The 21,508-nt window shown below is 34.5% G+C and overlaps 1 protein-coding gene across 1 annotated transcript; it reads right to left on the bottom strand.

The window, feature by feature from the left end:
• Nucleotides 1–1,374: 1,374 nt before the first annotated feature.
• On the bottom strand, nucleotides 1,375–21,413 carry LOC117316384 (succinate dehydrogenase [ubiquinone] flavoprotein subunit, mitochondrial-like). Its single transcript, XM_033870923.1, has 16 exons — nucleotides 21,307–21,413; nucleotides 20,501–20,602; nucleotides 20,150–20,311; nucleotides 19,433–19,576; nucleotides 18,755–18,919; nucleotides 17,872–18,020; nucleotides 17,175–17,299; nucleotides 15,462–15,630; nucleotides 8,737–8,932; nucleotides 8,069–8,266; nucleotides 7,766–7,858; nucleotides 6,869–6,967; nucleotides 5,140–5,283; nucleotides 4,274–4,387; nucleotides 2,980–3,087; nucleotides 1,375–2,333 (listed from the first exon to the last, which is right to left on the bottom strand). Exons 1-15 carry the CDS (start codon nucleotides 21,364–21,366, stop codon nucleotides 3,001–3,003), a joined length of 2,007 nt encoding a protein of 668 aa, XP_033726814.1. The 5' UTR covers nucleotides 21,367–21,413; the 3' UTR covers nucleotides 1,375–2,333; nucleotides 2,980–3,000.
• Between the last annotated feature and the right edge of the window lie 95 nt (nucleotides 21,414–21,508).

Here is a 21,508-nt window from a genome sequence, read left to right as displayed (position 1 = left end):
AAATCCAAAATGGTGGCTTTCAGCCATCTTGAAATCCGTTGAAGCTCAAATTGTGACACTAACAACTAAGCTCATACTGAAGAAGTCTGTAAAGTTTTGAAGACAAGATAACTTATCACTATCATATTTTCATGGATTTGGAAGATGCGAAATGATCTTAATTGTAACTGACACAACACACATGTACAATTCTATGTTACAATTTTACACAAAATACTTTCGAACTAGATATGTACTGTTTTGACAACAGCACCTTAGTGTAAACAAAACAGAAAGTGTTGTTCTAATAAGCAATAATACAACCTCAAATAAGGAAGAGAATCACTCGAGTCTGTGAAATGACTGACAACTATAGGTCAGTTTCATATTTTAACACTTACAATGGAAAACATTAATAATATTATATCTATGGGATCGTTAAACCCAATAAAACATGGATTCACATTTCTCACATGTGTACTTATTATGAATACATGTTTTAATCATTTTTTTTTAAGACTAAAAACTTTGATGTTACTGTGACAATTGATAGTCTTGGGGGTGACTACATTTTGTAGTTATGTCGCCTTCATTTCTTTTTCTTGATACTACATGTAGTCCCCGAACTTGCCATTCCGGGTGCAAGGAGTTAAAATCAGCTACATATTTACAGTATTACAGCTAGTGACTCATATATAGTATTAACACATCTCGAGTAGTGACGAGGTAGCCTCACCAACTAACAGGTTATCTATGAGGATAAAATATATAAGTAACATCCACATCTAAACCAGTAGTCATTTGATGTGCAAGATTCACAAAGGTTTTATTATATTTGACCCCTGTGACCTTGAACATTTCTAAATTACTTATGTACTAGGAAACTAGTTGTCAATCCCAAGAGTACCTGCTGCCAAAATGTAAAGTGCTTGGGTCTTCTTAAATTTATTTTTAAACATATTTGACCCCCTGTGACCTTGAGAATTGGTCAAGGCCATTCCCACGAGGAAACTTTATTCCAAGGTGTACCTCCTGGTCAAATGTTAGAACTCAGTTGCCTAAAGCATTTAGAAGACAAAAGTTGATATATGGACAGACAAATTCTTCACCATAACATATTTTGGCCTTTAGTTGAGTGTTTACTCCTGTGAGTTGTCAGTATGTGACTAGATGGGGTGTTCTGCTGGGTGTCACAACAAAGTTGGCATCAGTACTCCCAAAACACACACTCACCACATACATGCATCTTTTACAAGGGGAAGCCTTCTTTGAATGACTTTAGCTATATATAGGATGCCAAACAATACTGAATAAATAGCTATCATATGCAACATGTATAAAAACTCCTTGGTATTAAGTGCTTTATGAACTGAAAAAACATAACAAAGACTTTCAAAATGTGCATAAATGAATCATTTAATAGAATTTTCTTCAGAAATAAAAAATTCTGCACTATAAATTACAATAGTCATAATTTATGATTAAACTGTAACACAGCTCACATTTTATTCTTCATAAATATACAAACATAGGTTTATCTGTTATCCATCTTGTGGTGAAACACACTGCAGTAGCCATTTGTAGTTAAGCATGATTTGACATTATCAAAATCTAATTAAATACAGCAGCTTAATACAAACAACCCAGACATCAGGTGACTTTACCAGGACAACAAGTGATAGGTACAATCGTAAAATGTAATTAATGTTAGGATTCTTCTGCACCAAAATATTTTCTTAACATAGGGAGAAAAATTTTCAGAAACTATTCTTTATTTTTAACTGCATAAAATGCTACCTATTCGGCCTTCTTTATAGAGAGTTGATACATTACAACCTTTTACAGTATCCTGCGGCCTATGTACATAATATTACCATTTTACAAGATATTGAAAAAAAATCCCAAAATATGACCACTCTTAAAAATATTTCAATTTTGAGAGTTTTCAATTTTCAATATTCAATGAAGAACGGATGAAGGGGAAATAAATTTTTGCAGTAATTGACTGTAAATTCAATACACAACTACATCATCTATCCACATGAGGTGGTGTTCCATTTCTAGTGGATATATTTCAATAGCGAATATTATGGCAGTGACCCTTTGTTTATACATAAAGGGTCTCAAAATCAAAGTCTTGAATCCTCAAAACAAACATTTAAGCTGGCCAAATGTTTATCACATATTAATAATTTCAGCAACTTCACTTTGAATGTCAATGTCCAAGATAAGCACTTTGCAAACTCAGCAGATTTTACTTCCATTGAAAAAAAATTCAGATTTCAAGCAAGGCTTATATATAAACTTGAAATATCCGACAAAGCTCAGCTACTGATGTGCACCTATTGAAAATGCTGGAAAAAAAAGAAGAAATATTATTATATTTATATGTTTTATCAAACATAAAATATTTCAAAAAATTAATTATCAAAGTTCGATAAGGAGATTTTCGTTTTAGTTTTTTTTATCTGAGAATTGTTTTTAAAAATCCCAACTTTTTTATCAAATATATCTGTCATAATGGTCCTACTCAAACAACTTCATATTATATAAATATTAGTTAAGAGCATAAGAGAAAGCATTTTGATAGGCAATACTACTGTACTTCTTGTCTAATAAATGATAATTTTGCCGAGAGCCTTACGGCTCATAGGCGCATCAATAATACATGTACAAAGAATACAATTATTCACGTCTTATTGTGTTGGGCTTAATGCAAGACAATGAAAAAGCATTTCTTCACATCTTTACTACAACAGACATCCCAGATAAATATATCACGGGCTGTTCCAAAATTGTCTGTGTGGGAGGGGTGGGAGGCCCCCACAATCAAGCAAATATTAAAAGATATTTTGCATTATAAGAAATATTGGAAAAAATAGTGTTCAACCCGACATTACCTCCATCAAATTCTAATACAAGTGCTTCCCACCCCTCCGACACAAATGATTTAGGAAAAGCCCTAGCACAAGATAATTAAAGTTTCATGTATTTACTCACAGAGAATTGTGGTAGACAGACTTAATAGGAGCGGATGGCCGGAGGTATTGTCTCACATTTGTCTTTGTCAAGTGTATCATCAATCACACGTCGATATTCCAGCTTTACCTGAAAAACATATCAATTTAACTCGTTCAACCCTAAGCAACTTAAGTGGACTCTGCCTTTCATTTATAATGTGAACTTCAACATGGTCTTTAGGGATGAAAGGTTTATAATTGTAATTAATACAGATGCACAAGGATATTCCTTAAAATTTCATCACCAGGGAATATATTTTTGCATTTTCAAGACACATAACCATTTTCTTTACAAATCCTTAGGTTAATACAAGGGGGTGAAAACAACGTCCCAGAAGGTAGAGAGGTGTAGCAATCTAGACGAAACTGCCGTGGATACATAATGTATATCCGAGGTCTCACCAAAAATTCTTAGGTTGTTTGATGATTAAGCCAAGGTAAGGGAGAGTAAGTTTATATCAGTATATAAAAAAACCTTGACCCTGTTCGTTTATGCGGACAAACCAGTTCATCAGTTTTTTAAATGTAATATTTCAAACATGCATCTTGACGGACTTGCAAATGTTAATACAGGCCTTGGGAGTATTTGTCAAGGCTCGTCTGAAAACAATATAAAATCGCCAGGTCCATCTTTATTTCATAAACGAACAACACCAGTCCAATTGGACCAACCGTTTGGACTGCACAAATGAAAATGGCCCATAAGATATTCAATGATCTTTAAACTGAATATAGAGGCACATAAGCCTACCATTTGATTGTTTAAGGACTGGTGTCACTGTAGGAACAGCATACATTACATCATTTGTACTAGACATCAATTTAATTTTTGATCATAACTTTAAAAGTTTCTAATAATCTATTACTGGGTTTCTGTTGGGAGTGTGATTTCAATGGTTTCTGACAAACTGTTTGAGACAAATCTATCACTTGGATTCTGTTGGGAGTGTGATTTCAATGGTTTCTGACAAACTGTATCAAACAAATTTTTCACTTGGATTCTGTTGGGAGAGTGATTTCAGTAGTTTCTGACAAACTGTTTGAGACAAATCTATCACTTGGATTCTGTTGGGAGTGTGATTTCAATGGTTTCTGACAAACTGTATCAAACAAATTTTTCACTTGGATTCTGTTGGGAGAGTGATTTCAATGGTTTCTGACAAACTGTTTGAGACAAATCTATCACTTGGATTCTGTTGGGAGTGTGATTTCAATGGTTTCTGACAAACTGAATGAAACAAATCTATGGATGGCCATGGAGTGGCAGATCTTACCTTTCCAGTTTCAAGGTCCTGGTAAGAGAGAGTGTGTTTCCTCCAATGATCATCGAAAGATTTCGATGTCTGTCCTGCGGTATCCTTACTATAATCATACTCATCTATTCGGTCCTGAAAATATTTCGATCGTTTTTACACAGTGCAATTGCTGGGTTGCTAAAATAGGTTTAATCTTTTAAAAATAATATATACAAGCAAATGTAAAGAAGTATTCACTGCATAATGTTTACAAACTAGGTCTGTTGAGACAACCACGAATACAAGCCCACGTGAAATTTAACAGCTACACAGAAGCAAGGTCCAGGGTTTTCCCTGTCATTTTGTTATGCAGGGTCCAAGGGACTCTCAGATGTGAAAATTGGGAGTTAGATTTTGAAATTCAGGAGTCCCATGATATTTTGAAATTGACAAGAGTCCCACATGGGCCTTAACGGTCACCTGAGTTTTAATGTCTCTGGGCCTTTTGGTTATCAAGAAGAAGTCATTTAAAGATTTTAGCATATTTGATCCCTGTGACCTTGAATGAAAGTTAAGGTCATCCATTTAAAGAAAATTGATAGCCCTTCATCCCAGCATGCTACAGACCTAATATTGGGTATCTGGGCCTTTGGTTAACAAGAAGAAGTTATAGCAGCTATTATTCTTCATTGTATGGCATATTTGGGAATTACAATGCATCCAAATAATGCACAGACATTAGTTTGGGAGTCCTTTTTGTTTTTTTCTGCATCTAAGATGCAGGAAACCTACATAAGGGAAAACTCTAAAGCTCCAATTATTTATAGGCATTTTAACTTCTAAAATGCAGTTTCACCCTCCAGCCTAATAAATTCATTATAGGTTACCACTTATAATTACCATACCTGGAAATCTTCTCTTGCATGAGCTCCTCGGCTCTCCTTCCTTGCCTCTGCTGAAACGATGGTCTGCATACCATTCAACATTAGATTCTGAAGCTCCAGGGTTTCTACCAAATCAGTATTCCAAACCATGCCTCTGTCGGAAACCTGAAATTAAAAAGAATTGAAACTGTCTGTTTTATGTTATTAAAGACTTTAATTTTATTTGGAATGATCTTAAACAAAAAAAGTGATTGAAGACCATTTGTGAGTTTTTGAAAAAAATCCTGTTGATTTCCTTTGTCAACCAATTTAGAGCTAATGACGGAACTTTGACGACTGTTCACCATTTGGCAATTGGGTAAAAGTGTAAAGTCAGTTGTCAAATCTCAAGAAGAATTTTCCTTCATCCATTTTCTTTCTAAACAAAGGGATGTGATGTCCTTGAAGCATCAAGCTAGGACTTATTAGGAATGGTGTCAAGCAGACACCTAGAGCTTAAAACAAAGCACAGAAAGAAGAGCAGACAGGATAGAAAGACAAACACAGAAAGAAAAGAGCAACGAGATAAAACATGAAATAAAGATCTGAAATCTTGCAATGGGAACAACAAACCATTTTTTTTTTTTCATTTTATTGATTTTTTAAAGATTTTTTAACAGTAAATAATACATTTACAATTCAATTTTTCCATACATACACATGATCATTCCATTCCTTATCATGAGCTAAAATTCAACACTAAAGAATGAGAGATATAAGTAATAATAAGTAGAATAGATCAGAGGGAGAAAGGTACGCGAGGATATGACAAAGGACTATGATGTATTTAATAAAGAAATAAATGAATCTGTACTGGAGTTTATGGGTACTATCTCTCATTTTTATTGTTGTAATAATACTGATATTACCAGGGATTTTGACAAGAGAAGTAACAAAGGGAAATAACTCTTCAACAAATCAATTTTGGTCTCTTCAATATTCACTTAAGTTTCTTCCATGTCCACACTGAAGTAGGAGCCATGGAAGAAAATCAACAATTCAAGAGGAGGCATACCATAAGTCACCCTCAATGATAAACAAGATTTAGTTTTTTTTTTTTGCCAAAAACAGTGATAACAGGCAGGGATTAATCTAGGATTCGGGGAGTACTTTCAATTAAGAAATTTAGAGGAAATGAAGAACCGCAGTCTCCTGAATTATTCTTTAAACTTAATCTTTTCTGGTATTCTTACATATTTCATCAACATTTGGGAGATTTCCCCTGTTTTGGAGAATTCTCCCGTTTCATGGGATTTTTTCTTGATGGGGAGTTTGTTTTTATTCTGGGAAAACACAATCAGTGGGTAACGCTACACAATTTCGGAAGTACCCGGGTGAAATCTGTCTAGATTATCCTCTGATAGGATAGGGACAAGTCATTACATAATCATCAATAACATCTTGACATGCAGGGGCTACATTAGGCTTTTATGTAAGTCAAATCGCGACAGTTCTACATGTCTGAGGAATGATCAATAGAGACATGAGAGACACGGACCACTGATGGAATTGTACAGATGGCATAAACACTTCACCAGGACATAGGGAAGATGTCATTGATCCATTCAACTTCTTCAAGAATTATTAGGATACACATCCATGCAGTTCAGACCAGTTCATGGTGGGTCATATAAAAATGACAAATGCCTTAATAAATTTTCTGCGTGAAGCTATCATTGTAGTATGCTTTAGGATAGATTGTGATATGTACCTTGAGGTCGTCCATCTGTTCATACAGATCTGTCATTTTGTCCACACCTTCCTTCAAGATGGGCCCATCACGGAACACAGCTGCATTGGTCTGCATGACCTATGATTATCAATATTGACAGACAGGTTCATTTACAACAATGTTGTTAGATAAACAATGCATTATAGAGGATACTTTAACCTCACACCTTGACGTATTTATAAGTTTCAAGAGAATCTTACACTGATTAAAATTGGTAGAATAAGAACTTCCAAATTCTATCTATAGTAACAGTGACCTCATTTCTGACTCAAGGAAGTTGATACGTAAACTTCTACAATGAGTGATGACTGTGAACTAGCATATGATGTTTCATGACAATCGGATAAAAAATGTAGTAGGCAGATCTCAATATACCATCAATTCCTTAAGACAATTAAGTTTGAAGTAGAGTAAAAGTACATATTACAGAGTTTCTTAATTAAGCATTTTCTGCATTGAAAGCAGTGTGATATGAGAAACAACAGGATCTTTGCACTTAAGTTTTTTTACCTATACAGTATTATATAGTTTGGTCCAAATATTGGCCCTATTCCCAATTGTAAAAATGATTCTTTATTCTAATGAAGACAATTGAAGTCCCTGAAATTCCCTAAAAATCTTCAAATCTGTTTGGTTTTTTTTCATGTGAGGATACCTAATCCACCAACCTGCTGGGTATGTTTCTAATTTTCTGATTCTACAATTTTGCTGCAGAAAAAAATCCCAATTTCTACCAGGCAACAAGTTTCTCAAAACAGCAATGAAAAGACTGAGCTGTGATCTTCAGCTGAAGACATCAACTTTATTAAAAGTTGTTTACACTATACATCATTAGGACTCTGTTAAAAAACCTAAAACAAATCATATAACAAGTACCTTTTGCATCTTAAGTCTGAGGTCTGCTGTAGGTGTGCTTCCATTGGCATGTCTGACTTTGTCAAGGTTGGCGATTGATTCTTCTCCAGCGTTCTACAATGGATGTTTAAATTTATTGCATTATAACAAAAATTTAAACCTTTCACACATTTGTGCCACAGTTTTGACATATTTTTTGTCAAGAGAGATGTAAAACTACATTTAAACAAACATCAAATCTGATACATGAACAATAGTCTTGTGCTGAACAGCCAAACTCTTTCAACTTAGGACGAGATGCTTTATACCGTCCACAGAACTTACATCCTTGATTTTACCAATAGGTTCCCCTGGTCGGTTTTCTTCCTTGATGGTGTTGGCACATGCACGCCCGAAAACAACCAGATCCAGAAGGGAGTTAGCACCAAGACGGTTGGCCCCATGGACTGAAGCACATGCTGCTTCTCCACAAGCATATAGACCTGGGATAACAACATCCTCTCCATTCTTCACATAGATTGCCTGAAATGTTCAATACGGACATTTTATCCAGCAATACAATTTATGTAACTCCTTCACTGGCTCCAAATAACTGTCAATGGGCTGTGCAGAAAATCAAAACTGATTCAAGGAATTTTTCTTATTTCTTTCCAATTAAATTTGCATCAAATTTGTTTTTGCGTGAACTTTCTGTTCATGAATGAGAATACAAAATCTGTTTGATGCCTTGCAGTCAACAACACTCCAAGATGATAACAAAAGATTGAAAAAAAACAAACACCAAAGAGTGATCAGGTGTAGGCCTTAGTTGTTAGATACTATCATGTAAATATGAACCCAATCTGTTGAGGAGTTTGATATGTCATTGAATCAGAAACAGACGAGATGAGACAGGATAAGATAGGCCAGAGGGTAGTAACAATACATGCCACCTCTCCCCAAGAAAATGGTGAGGGCATATGAAAAAGACCACAGTAATGACACTGGCTTACCTGTCCTTTGTAGTTTGTGGGCACTCCACCCATATTATAGTGGACGGTAGGAAGGACAGGAATCGGGTCTCTTGTCACATCAACTCCAGCAAAGATCATGGCAGTCTCTGAAATACCTGGAAGTCTGGCCTTCAATACTTCTGGGTCGAGATGTGATAGTTGTAGGTAAACATGGTCCTTCTCTGGGCCAACCCCTCTGTAATGTCACAAAAACATTACTCTAGGCCATCCTATTATCATAAGAATATTTACAGCCAAGCTTCCCATTCTACAAGTTAAATTAGCATAATTAGCCTATCTAAATTTACACCCAATCAACCCCTCTGATGTAAAAATACATTTTCGATCTCATCTATCCAGGTCAACCTCTCTACGAATCACACTTCAAATGTCTTTGTTTTCTTATACAACCAAACCTTATTATCCATCTCAGCTGGACCATGGAAAAGTATTCAAGTAGAATTTATATTGAATTTTTATTATTAGGGCTGAATTTTTTTCCGAGTTAAGCAGTGTCTATGAGTTGGCAGTGGTCTTTAGGTCGTTGACCTCACGTATGTATTTTATGTCTTTATACAGTCTATTTCTTTCTATCTACTCGCTGTCTCTTTCTCTTTCTTTCTTTGTTCTCGGGATGGGGACAGTTAATTTGATAGCTTTGTGTTTATACCGTAGATAGCATTTCGATTATATCAGCAAATTGTCGCGGCATTGGAGAAAAAACTAAACGAACTGATATTTTTTCTTACTTTCGATCAATGCAATGCAATATTATATGTTTACAAGATACACACTTTACTGAAGACAAGAGATCCCAGAGGGATCTTGGCGCCCACCATTGAATGATCTTCATAAGTTCCATGTCAGATTGATCTTTTATCTACTTTTCCCTTCATTTTACTAATCTGTGCAAATTGAGACATCCCTCCAGTACTTTTCAAACAAGGGAATCCTAGCTATATAAGAAATTTGAGATTTAACGATTATGGCTGTTTGTTTGCCAGGTTGTTTTGAGGACAGACTGGTCCAAAAATGCAATACAAGGGACCAGGGGGAACCTACTTATGAAATTTGAGCAAGATCCATTCAGTACTTTGAGAAATAGAGATAACAAACTTCAATTGTCAAAATCCAAGATGGCGGTCTGTCGGCCATATTGTTTTCCAATTGATCTCAAAATGCAATCAGCATAAAGAGGCACCAAGGGGAACCTCCATATGAAATTTGAGAAAGATCCCTTCAGTACTTTCTCAGAAATAGCGATAACAAACTTCAATTGTCAAAATCCAAGATGGCTGCCTGTCGGCCATATTGTTTTCCAATTGATCTCAAAACGCAATATGCATAACTAGGCACCAAGAGGAACCTCCATATGAAATTTGAGAAAGATCCCTTCAGTACTTTCTCAGAAATAGCGATAACAAACTTCAATTGTCAAAATCCAAGACGGCTGCCTGTCGGCCATGTTGTTTTCCGATTGGTCTCAAAACGCAATATGCATAACTAGGCACCAAGGGGAACCTACATATGAAATTTGAGAAAGATCCCTTCAGTACTTTCTCAGAAATAGCGATAACAAGAATTGTTTACGGACGGAGGGACGGACGGAGGGACGGACGGAGGGACGGACGGACGACGGACCACGGACGCAGGGCGATTTGAATAGCCCACCATCTGATGATGGTGGGCTAAAAACGAAGGTATCATTAGAAATCAGTGGGGTTACCAGTGTTTTTTTCAGTTCTTACAAATCCAACTCGAGGGGTGTTGCCATTTTATTTAAAAATAATTTTGAATTTAAAATATTTAAAGAGAGAAGAGGACCTAATGGTAATTTTATTGCACTAGCAATTGGCATTGAAAATTTTAACATAACACTCATTAACTTGTATGGTCCAAATGAAGATAACCCTGCATTTTATAATCTTATATCTGAGACAGTTGAAGACTTTAACAATAAATATGTTATCATCTGTGGCGACTTTAACCTAGTCTTAGACCCCAGTTTAGACTATGATAATAGTTATAAGCATATCAATAATCCTAAAGCTAGGGACAAAGTTTTGGAAATTATTGATAATTTCTCTCTTATTGATATTTTTAGGGAACATCACGAGAATTTAAAAAGGTACTCCTGGAGGAGAAGTAACCCCAAAAAACAGGCCCGTCTAGACTTTTTTCTTCTGACTGAAAACCTACTTTCAAATACAGTAAAATCAAACATAGAAACAGGATACAGATCAGACCACTCTTTCCCATCAATATCTCTTAAACTTACTGAATTCAAAACAGGTAAAGGTATTTGGAAATTTAATAACAGTTTACTACATGATCAAAACTATCTAAAACTTGTTAAGGAATGTATTTTGGAATCTAAAAGAATAAACTGTCTGCCTTTATATAATCTTTTCAATATATCAAGCATACCAGATGCAGACCTTCAGTTTACTATTGATGATTCTCTCTTTCTAGAAACCTTATTGACACACATCAGAGGCAAAACAATTTCTTATTCAACCTATCTCAAGAAACAACGAAATCTTAATGAGAATAATTTAAAAACAGCTATTCAAAAACTTGAAGAAGATGATATTAATTTTGCACAATTAGAATCTAAAAAGAAAGAATTAGAAAAAATAAGACAACATAGAATTAAAGGCAGTATAGTAAGATCAAGAGCTAAATGGATTGAAGAGGGTGAGAAACCAACTAACTACTTTTTTAATTTGGAAAATAGAAATTTTACCTCGAAAATAATTCCTAAATTGCAATTAGATGATGGAAAAGTTATTACAAAGCAAGATGAAATCTTAGATGAAGTTCGCAGTTTTTATGAAAATCTTTATAATGATGAAAATGAAATAGAAGATGTTCACTTGCAAGATTTGTTAAAAGATTGTAATGTTTGTAAACTAAATAGACAAGATGCTGAAAAGTTAGAAGGTCCTATAACTCTAGAAGAAGCAGGAAAAACATTAAAAAGCATGAAAAACAACAAGAGTCCTGGCATAGATGGTTTTACAGCTGAGTTCTTTAAATGTTTTTGGAAATATTTGGGTAATTTTGTGGTAAGATCTATAAATTCAGGGTACAAAAAAGGTGAATTATCTATTTCTCAACGTCGTGGAATTGTGACTTGCATACCAAAGGGAGACAAACCAAGGCATTTTATAAAAAACTGGAGACCAATTACATTACTCACTGTGATATATAAAATAGCATCTGGAACAATTACACATAGAATAAAAACAGTTTTAGACAAAATTATAGATAAGGATCAGACAGGTTTTCTCGCTGGACGATATATTGGGGAAAATACACGGTTAGTTTATGATTTAATGAAATATACAGAGGATAATAATATTCCAGGGATGCTGCTTATGATAGATTTCCAAAAAGCCTTTGATTCAGTCTCATGGGAGTTTATTGAAAAAGTATTAAAATTTTTTGGTTTTGGGGAAAACATACGAAATTGGATAAATGTATTTCACAAAAATGTCAGTGCCGCAATCATTCAGGGAGGAAACTTGTCTTCATTCTTCAATGTTAAAAGGGGATGCCGACAGGGTGACCCGATAGCCCCGTATATCTTTATCCTATGTGCAGAAATATTAGCTATCAAATTACGACATAATAAAAATATAACAGGCATTGAAGTCAATAGAAGTCCGATCCTACTCTCACAATATGCAGATGATACATCTTTGGCATTGAACGGCTCAGAGATATCTCTTAAAGAATCAGTTAATGAACTTAATTTATACGCTAAAATTTCTGGTCTTAAAATTAATGTTTCTAAAACACAGGTAATTTGGATAGGTAGTAAAAAGTTCAGTGACGATACTTTCCTACCAGATCTTAATTTGCAATGGGGCAAACACAAATTTACGCTATTGGGGATTGAATTTCATGTCAACCTACATGAGATACCAAAACTGAATTTCGATAAAAAACTAATTAAATTAAAGTCACTTCTTAAAACCTGGAAAAGAAGAGTTTTGACCCCTATCGGTAGAATCCATATTATTAAATCGCTCCTCATTTCACAATTTAACCATCTCTTTATTTCACTCCCTAGTCCTAATGAACAGTTTACTTCAACACTAAATTCCATTCTTTTTGAATTTTTGTGGAATAGCAAAACAGATAAAGTAAAAAGAGAATTTATTGTTCAAGATTATCTAAATGGTGGTTTAAAAATGATAAATATAAAAGCTTTTATAGATTCATTAAAATTATCTTGGGTGAGAAGGCTTTTTCAAACTACAGCCAAGTGGCAAGCTATTTTGAAAAGTTACATTAACATTGATTTGCTAGCCAATTGTGGCAATGATTATGTGCAGAAATGTGCAAAAAGTTGCAGTAATATATTCTGGGCTGATGTGTTTAAAGCCTGGTACAATTTAAATCTATCAATCGAAAAAAATAGCATTATGAAAGATTCTATCCTAAAAACACCACTATGGTTTAATAAAGATATAACTGTTGGCCAGAAATCAGTATTTTTTAAGAATTTCTATAACAAAAACATAATTATGATAAATGACTTGATATCAGATCATAATACTGGATGTTTTCACACTTTCCAAGAAGTAACTCGCACATATCAAGTAAAAACTAATTTTCTTCAGTATCATAGCCTTTTGTCAGCAGTAAGAAAGTTTTTGTCTTCAAAAGAAATTCCTGTATTAAAAATCCCATATCCTTGTTTGCCAATGAACATAGAATTATTCATGAAACACAGAAAAGGCTCAAAGGATTTCTATAATATTTTTATTAAAAATAACAATGTTCCTACAGGTAAAAAGAAGTGGAATGAAGTTTTTAACTTGAATGATACAACTTGGACTAGGATATTCAAGATTCCCTTTATTGCTACAAAAAATACCAAACTTCAGTGGTTTCAGTACAGAGTTAATCATCACATCTTAACCACAAACTCTTTTCTTTTCAAATCACAGCTAGTAATTTCTCCTCTTTGTACTTTATGCAATTCTGAAATTGAAACTATCATACATATCTTCTGGGAATGTTGTGAAGTTCAGAACTTATTAGAAAGTCTTAGAATTTTATTAGATGCTCTTTTTATCCCATTTAATTTCAATAAGCAATCTTTTATTTTTGGACTACTATCTCAAAATCCTAATAACTGTAAAGTTGACAATGAAATTCTCCTTGTTATCAAACAATATATTTATAAAATGCGATGTTTTCACAAGTCTTTAAACATCAATGGTCTGATAAGTGCTCTTAAACAATTTCATGAGACGCAAAAATTTATTGCATATAGTAAAGGAGAAGCCTGTAGGGAAAAGTTTGAAAAAGAGTGGAAAAACTGGGGGAAAATCTCCGACTTATAATTACCATATCTCTTTTTTTTTCTCCAGTGCTGTGTTGCTGATACTCATTAAATAAGCAGATAATAATTACTTTCCATCTCCTATCAAGGTATATTATTTTAATTTTATGTATTAAATGGTCCCATCCTTTGTCTATCTTCTTTGTCTATCCCCCCCCCCCCCCCCCCCCCCCCCCCCTCCCTGTTTTCCAATTGTGTGTGTGTGTGTGTGTGTGTGTGTAAGAGGTACTTATCAGTGTGGAGCGTGGTCAATCCTGCTGATGACTCGGTAGACGTGGATAGAGTTGATATGACCAACACAGAAACTGAGCCCTCAATAGGATTGATCAGGCTACCAGGAAACTGAATATGTATGTGTGTGAGGGTGTATGTATGTCTATCAGAGTACATTCACATTTATAGGAGTTTGTATGGTCTCCTATGTACATGCATTTACCTTTGTAGTTAATGATGATGATATTATGAAGATGATTAGAATGATGATTAATTATTATGATGAGTATGATGAGATTATGGTGATGATACTATGATGATGAGAGTATGTTGACTTGTATGATGATGTGATTACGATGGTGATGATGAGTATGATGATGCGGATGAGGTTGCTTTTAAGACAATGAAAGATCTTGAGGTTATTCTGATCATGATGATATATAATGGCAAACCATACATTCTGGAACTGATGTGTGTATGTTTGAGGGTATGTATGTGTGCATGAGGTTATTATCTATTCATGTATTAAAAATGTCTTCAAAAATTAAAAATTAAAAAAAAAAAAAAAAAAGCAGTGTCTATGAGATATTAAGCAGGGTTTATGAGATATTAAGCAGAGTCTATGAGATATTAAGCAGAGTCTATGAGATATTAAGCAGAGTCTATGAGATATTAAGCAGAGTCTATGAGATATTAAGCAGAGTCTATGAGATATTAAGCAGAGTCTATGAGATATCAAAGCTCCAGATAACCAAGTTTGACTAAAGAGATTGAAATCTAACATATTTTTATCTCCTTGCTTGCAGCTGTAGAATTAATTAGGTTAGACTTATGATTACATTGGAGTTAGGAAACGCAATACTAAGCTGCAGTAATAGTAAATATCTTATTACCGCATATTTGGTAATATTTGTGAGGGATTTAAATTCGCTATAAACTCAGCACATATTTAGACCTTCAATTCCAATATGCAAGATTGTGTTATACTGTACGTATTGATCAGTGTTTGCCTATTTACTGTGAAATTCTGACCGAGCTATATGCTGCAAAATTGAATCCCCCTGAATGTAAGTTACCAGGAAAACAACAAAATATTAGTCCCCCAAAATAACCACATATAACAGTATAATTACAGACTCGTCACTGTACCTACCTCCCTTCTCTAATTTCTATAGTACTTGATCGTGACACAACATCACGAGAAGCAAGATCTTTAGCAGTTGGTGCATAGCGTTCCATGTATCTCTCGCCCTCTGAGTTGATCAGAATGCCTCCCTCTCCTCGGGAGCCTTCTGTGATGAGACAGCCTGCTCCATAGATCCCTGATGTATTGATAAATTAACACATTAACACTTCTCATATGATAGTCAGCTCTTTGAATGAGAAGAAACATTAAACGACAAATCACAATGAAAATAAAAATTGGTTATTTCATCCCAAAATTGCAATCGTACACTTTCACATACTGAAGTGTCTTATTTCAACAGGCATTATGCATATATGTCCCAATTCTCCAAAAGAAGAAAAAGAGATTAAATAGACAGGGCTTTTTCTGAGGGCTTTTTGGGGCCGTTAATGGGCCCCATTCCCAATTGGAATTATTTCATTTTAAATCCAAATTCCCAAAATTTGCAGTTTACTCCTGAAAAACTCTTTCCCAATTCACCAATTTTCTTCCCAAAATGAGACAAAAAGGCCCCATCCCAAACCAGTGAGAAAAAGTCCTGATAGAGAAAATGGTTGTAGCCACTAGTGCCCTTTTTTCAAGAATTTCTACTTGATAATTTTGCCATTTATTTATCTAAATAGTCTAAATTCATGTAGTATTGACAAAATCAAACATGAAATTCATAAAAAGTAATTTTAACATGACAATCTGGCAAATCACTGTCCCCAACCGATTGCAAGAGTATATGCCAAAAATGCAAAGATGATAAGAATGAGGTCAAAATTACTGACACCTTGTCTCTACTAGATTGTTAAGTTCCATTAATAAGTTTATAGGAAATTGAGCTCAGACAAACTTTTTCCTTGATGTAGGTCAAAATGCAACAGTGACCTACTTCTGAAATATGATAGTCTGAACAATTTTTCTCTTTGATTTAGGTTAAAATGAAGGCCAGAATGATTTACTTTTGGTACATGACACATCACCTCACCTGAAAGAACCCATATCCCAAGTATGAAGTTCCAGTGACAAGAAGTAATTGAAATAGGACAAAGGTCAAAATATAACTAGGTCAGAGTGACCTACTTTTGATACATGACAGATAATCTAACCAAGGTGAACCTTTGCCCTACGCTCCAGTGACAAGTATTGTAGGATATATAGCTAGGACAAGATTAAGATTAATGGGCAGAAATGAAAATGAATGAGTGAAAGATGTGAAAGAGACCTCCTGTCAATTTGAAACCTTAAAAAAAAAGGACAAGATTAACAGCTGAAAGAAGGACGGAAGGACAAATTGCAAAAATAAAGCCCTCCCTCTCCTTGATTCCTAATAGGGGAGTAAGAAATTTTTTTTAATATTCATGTCCAAAAATTGTTATTTCACTTTGCTTTGTCTTTTCCAGCTCTATAGTAAAAGGTTTTCTATAATATGTTCAACTTGACAATATCAGAGAGCTGTCATTGAAGCTCCTCAGGTTTGATGTAGAAAACTGTTGGGATGACAATGACTATAAAATTATAGACTAGACCCGTAACTTCAACATGTAAACTCTGCTTCAGTAATTGGGAAAGAGTGAGACAGATAAATGATTACGGGAATGAATGAGTATCTGTGATGACCATATATAGCTACAAACAATCTATAAATGTGAGTGTAACATTAAACCTGATCAATTGGTTGTAATCATAATTCACCTGTAGGATGAAACTGTACAAACTCCATGTCCTCGTTCGGGAGTCCAGCTCTGGTAACCATGGCAGTACCGTCACCAGTACAGGTGTGAGCCGATGTACAGGAGAAGTAAGCACGGCCATAGCCACTACAACATAGCAAATAAATCTACAACAATTGGCCAAGATGAACAATAGGAAGTGTATAAAGTTGTGAAACATCAAATATTCATAAAATTTGCTGTTTGTGCGATTGTCATCAGGATGGCTGACTTATACCGGCTTCCTAATCCACTCTTATTCCCACTCTACCCCCAACAATTTGAATAAATACAAAAAGGAAGGAAATATCTTATCAGAACAGTAAGGTAAGTTGCACAACGTCAGTGTACATGAATGCTGAGTACATATCTTCAAGAAGTTTGGATGATACTGTTGGAAGTGTTGTCTGGACAAGCTTCTGTTTACTATCATAGGAAAAGGGGCATAACTTTCATACAAATTGTCAAATCCAAAATGTAAGGCCAAGTGAACAACATCAGTGTGGGATGACTACATCCACAAAAGTTTCAATAAGTTTGGATGAAAACTGTAGAAGTAAACTAGACAAGATTTGGTCTATAATCATAATCAAAAGGGGCATTACTTTCTTGTTGGATCCAAAAAATAAGCTCAATAATGATAGTCAAAGCATGAAGCTAGTCTACTTAAACATCCATACCCAGTAGCCAAAACTGTGTTCTTGGATCTAAATCTATGAATAGTTCCATCTTCTAAGCAAAGGGCTATAACTCCGCGACACTCTCCATCTTCCATAATCAGATCCAAGGCAAAGTATTCAATAAAGTAATGGGTGTCATATTTCAGTGACTGGAAAGGATAAAAAAAAATTGTTTATAAAATGAAGTTTAACGGCAACTCTTTTAAAAGTTAAATTTAACTTAATCAAAAGTAAATTAAGAATTCATTTAAAAATTAAAATATTGAACAGCAGCACACTACTGATTACTTCAATAAATGATAACACACTCTTGTTACCATACTACTTTTATGCCTGAACATCTATATAGTGCTGCTGGATTTAAGGCTGGGTGCCAATCCTGTATCTAAGCAATAGCTATTAACTGAGAACAAAATCTTTTTATAACTCTGTAACATGATCATAATTTGACAAAGGATATACTAGAACCATATTTAATACCTCCCTTTTCCACTAATTGTTAGTTCTTTTTTATAATTACCTCCCTTTGACCATAAAAATCAATATATTCATAAAAAAAATTTCATCTCCATAGATATTTCATCTCCATTGACTTAATTTATATACATATTTCTTATACTTTTTCACTTTCAATTGTTTTAGTTTAATTCTACTATTGTTCTGTTTGTATTGGGGAAGACTTATATAGGCCAAGCCTGCTGTCTAACCCATTTGTATAAATGTTATACAATAAAATATGTTGAAATGAAATGAATACTACCATATCAAATTACACCAGAAAACTAGACATTTTGCTTAATTTATTAGAAGTTGTTTCTTCCACATTTCAGGAAACACATGACACACACAAAAGACCCCAAAACCTCATAACTGAAATATTTACCCGTCCGTAAAGTGTGTGAAGCAGAGAGTGACCTGTACGATCAGCGACACAACAACACCTGTGTGCCTGTCCACCTTTCCCGTACTTCAGACTCTGGCCTCCGAAAGCTCTCTGGTAAATCTTCCCATTGTCAAGTCTACTGAAGGGCATCCCATAGTTTTCCAGCTAAAAATTGTCAGAATAAGTCAAAAGTCTGTTGGTATGGAGCGCAAAACAGAATTATTTCCTTTTAATTTGGTTTCTTTTCAACTATTCATTATGGTTTTTCTAAAAAAAAATTTGAGATGACTTCCAAAAAGCTATATTTTAATTCTTGGAGTTGATTTTTGCATAAGCATCATATGATATTCACTAATAAATGAAACAATTTATTTTCAATTTCAAATTTGAAGTAAAAGTTTATCCATAATTCAGTCAACAATTTTTTTTGCTACAAAATCTGCAATACCCTTTTTTTTCTATTTAGAATTTTAACGTGATGTGGCAGCTAACATTATTGCACTTTTATCTTCTGACCCAAAGATTTCCTTAAATGAATAAGAATTTCTCACACAATTTGAAATCATTTTTAAAATAATGGTATTATAGGAAAAGGATAGTGACAAGACAAAACTTAAAATTAAAACTTTAATTTTAAAAGTAGTAATAACTATATAAAGGCTAAATATAAATGTATACCTCAATGACGGCTTTAGGGGCTTCTTCACACATGTATTGAATGGCATCCTGGTCTCCCAGCCAATCAGAGCCCTTCACTGTGTCATAGAAGTGATACTGCCATGAATCTTCTTCCATGTGTCCCAGTGCAGCATTAATACCTCCCTAGAAAAGGAGAATTACCATAAATGATGCAAATCTTGATTTGTAAAATATTTGGTCAGTCTGACTAACTTTGAAACCTGTAGTAAGCATCTGTGGTGTGTGGTTCTATCTCTAATCCCCCCTCCATATTATCCACCGAGGTAGTCACCAACTACCACAAAAAAAACCACCTCAAGATGACACTGGCTGTTCATGGGTGGTGAATCAAGCAACCATGACAATTTAAGGATGAAGGTAGTGCTCCTCAGTGCAAGTAGTCATATTTGCTATATTGCAAAATGACAAAATCATTTATTTGCTACATTGTAAATTGACAAATCATTTGTCAAAATAAATACTGAGTTCACTGATGATGAAGTCATAACATGACTAAGACTGTATTGCCAAGCCATCAATGTTGTACTTGAACGATAATGAAAGTAACATTAATATAGATCTAAAAATGATACAAGTTGATTTAGCAAAAAATGTACACCTTAGAAATACATTTAAACAAAAAGTTTGGAAATTGCACATTCGAATATAAAATATGAATATATTGTGCAAAAATACCTGATAAATGATATTATTTACCTGAGCGGCCACTGTGTGAGATCTTGTTGGGAAGAGCTTCGTAATGCAAGCTGTTTTAAAGCCTTCGTTAGCCAGACCAAAGGCAGCTCGGAGACCGGCACCACCTGCTCCAACCACGACAGCATCATATGTGTGGTCGATTACTGGATACTTTCTTGACAGCTGTCAATCAAATTATGTAAAGTATTTAATAATATCAACGTTAACATTCCCAATAATATTTTTATTTATCAATTTTGCTTTTGACAAAGATTAATGAACAGATTTCATTAGTTTCAATTATAAAACAACACCATTATGTTTATCTTTTTTAAATTTCGAAATTCATAGGAAGCTCTGAATTCTCATTACCGACTGGCCACTTGATGATTTCGCATCATTGTTACGACCCTGTATATTGAAATGAAGATTTCTTCGACTGGAGCATATAGCTGGTGACGCTGTGTTGGTCAACTGTAAAGGCAAATGTTTAGTGATTATTAATTACACATTACATTGTGTTATGTACGACTAATTTACATCGAACACATATACTGTACTTCTTTACAGTACAAAATTTTGACTAGCGTAAAGCGAGGGTCCATACGGACGGAATAAAACACCTACAAAAATGTAACTGTTACATGTAGATGGGGCTAAATGGGTGTTCTGGGGTAAATAAATATCTCACTTATCCATATATGTAGGTAGGTGTTATGTCACACCCGATTTTATTGTATTCGCACCAAATTCTTAGCGACACCAAACGTTGTAGGATAATTCCACGTTTTCATATAGTAGTGCGCTCTGGCCCTACACCAGACATTGTGACAGGGCCCGAAAAAACTCGGGCTACCTCAAGGTCAGCATATTAAAACCAAGAAAAAAAGGGAGTGCAACTATGGCAACATTCTGTCACTTTTTTTCAATAATCACCACAAAGAACCCTCGCTATGGCAACTTCAATTTGTTTTACTAATCGTGTTTCAATCGATTATATGAATAACAACATCTTTGACTAGATCTTGTTTACGTTACGCAACGAAGTCAACCCGGCTTGCATGCTCCAAGCAATTTGTCATATATCTTGTCATAAACAACATTTATAATCCACATTAAGACTGTGCCTTCACATTATTTCAGCATTAAAATCGCCGTATCGATAGAGCAATACTTACAACAGTTTTCAATACAGCTCTGTGAGCTGATTGAGAGGTCAATTTCAGCACATTGGCCATTTTTAACGGAACTAAATTTCACGCATGCGCATAGCGTTTACGTAACACTAAAAAATAGGCTTTACGTAAAGTTATTTATGCAATGACTTGAAACATTTCCAGATATGATTGTTTACTTAAGAGACGTTTAAATTATTACAAA

The sequence above is a fragment of the Pecten maximus genome, chromosome 18 (genome assembly GCF_902652985.1).
Source record: "Pecten maximus chromosome 18, xPecMax1.1, whole genome shotgun sequence".
In the NCBI taxonomy this organism is placed as follows: Eukaryota; Metazoa; Mollusca; class Bivalvia; order Pectinida; family Pectinidae; genus Pecten; species Pecten maximus.
This window is presented reverse-complemented; position numbering and strand designations above follow the sequence as displayed.

What these genes read in the sequence shown, in the direction of transcription:
- LOC117316384 (XM_033870923.1), bottom strand. Translation starts at nt 21,366, where the DNA reads ATGGCCAATGTGCTGAAATTGACCTCTCAATCAGCTCACAGAGCTGTA. An exon ending in CTCACACAGTGGCCGCTCAG is followed by an intron (nt 19,577 to 20,149) that starts GTAAATAATATC and finishes CTCCTTTTCTAG; the next exon opens with GGAGGTATTAATGCTGCACT. An exon ending in TCAGACTTAAGATGCAAAAG is followed by an intron (nt 6,968 to 7,765) that starts GTACTTGTTATA and finishes TGATAATCATAG; the next exon opens with GTCATGCAGACCAATGCAGC.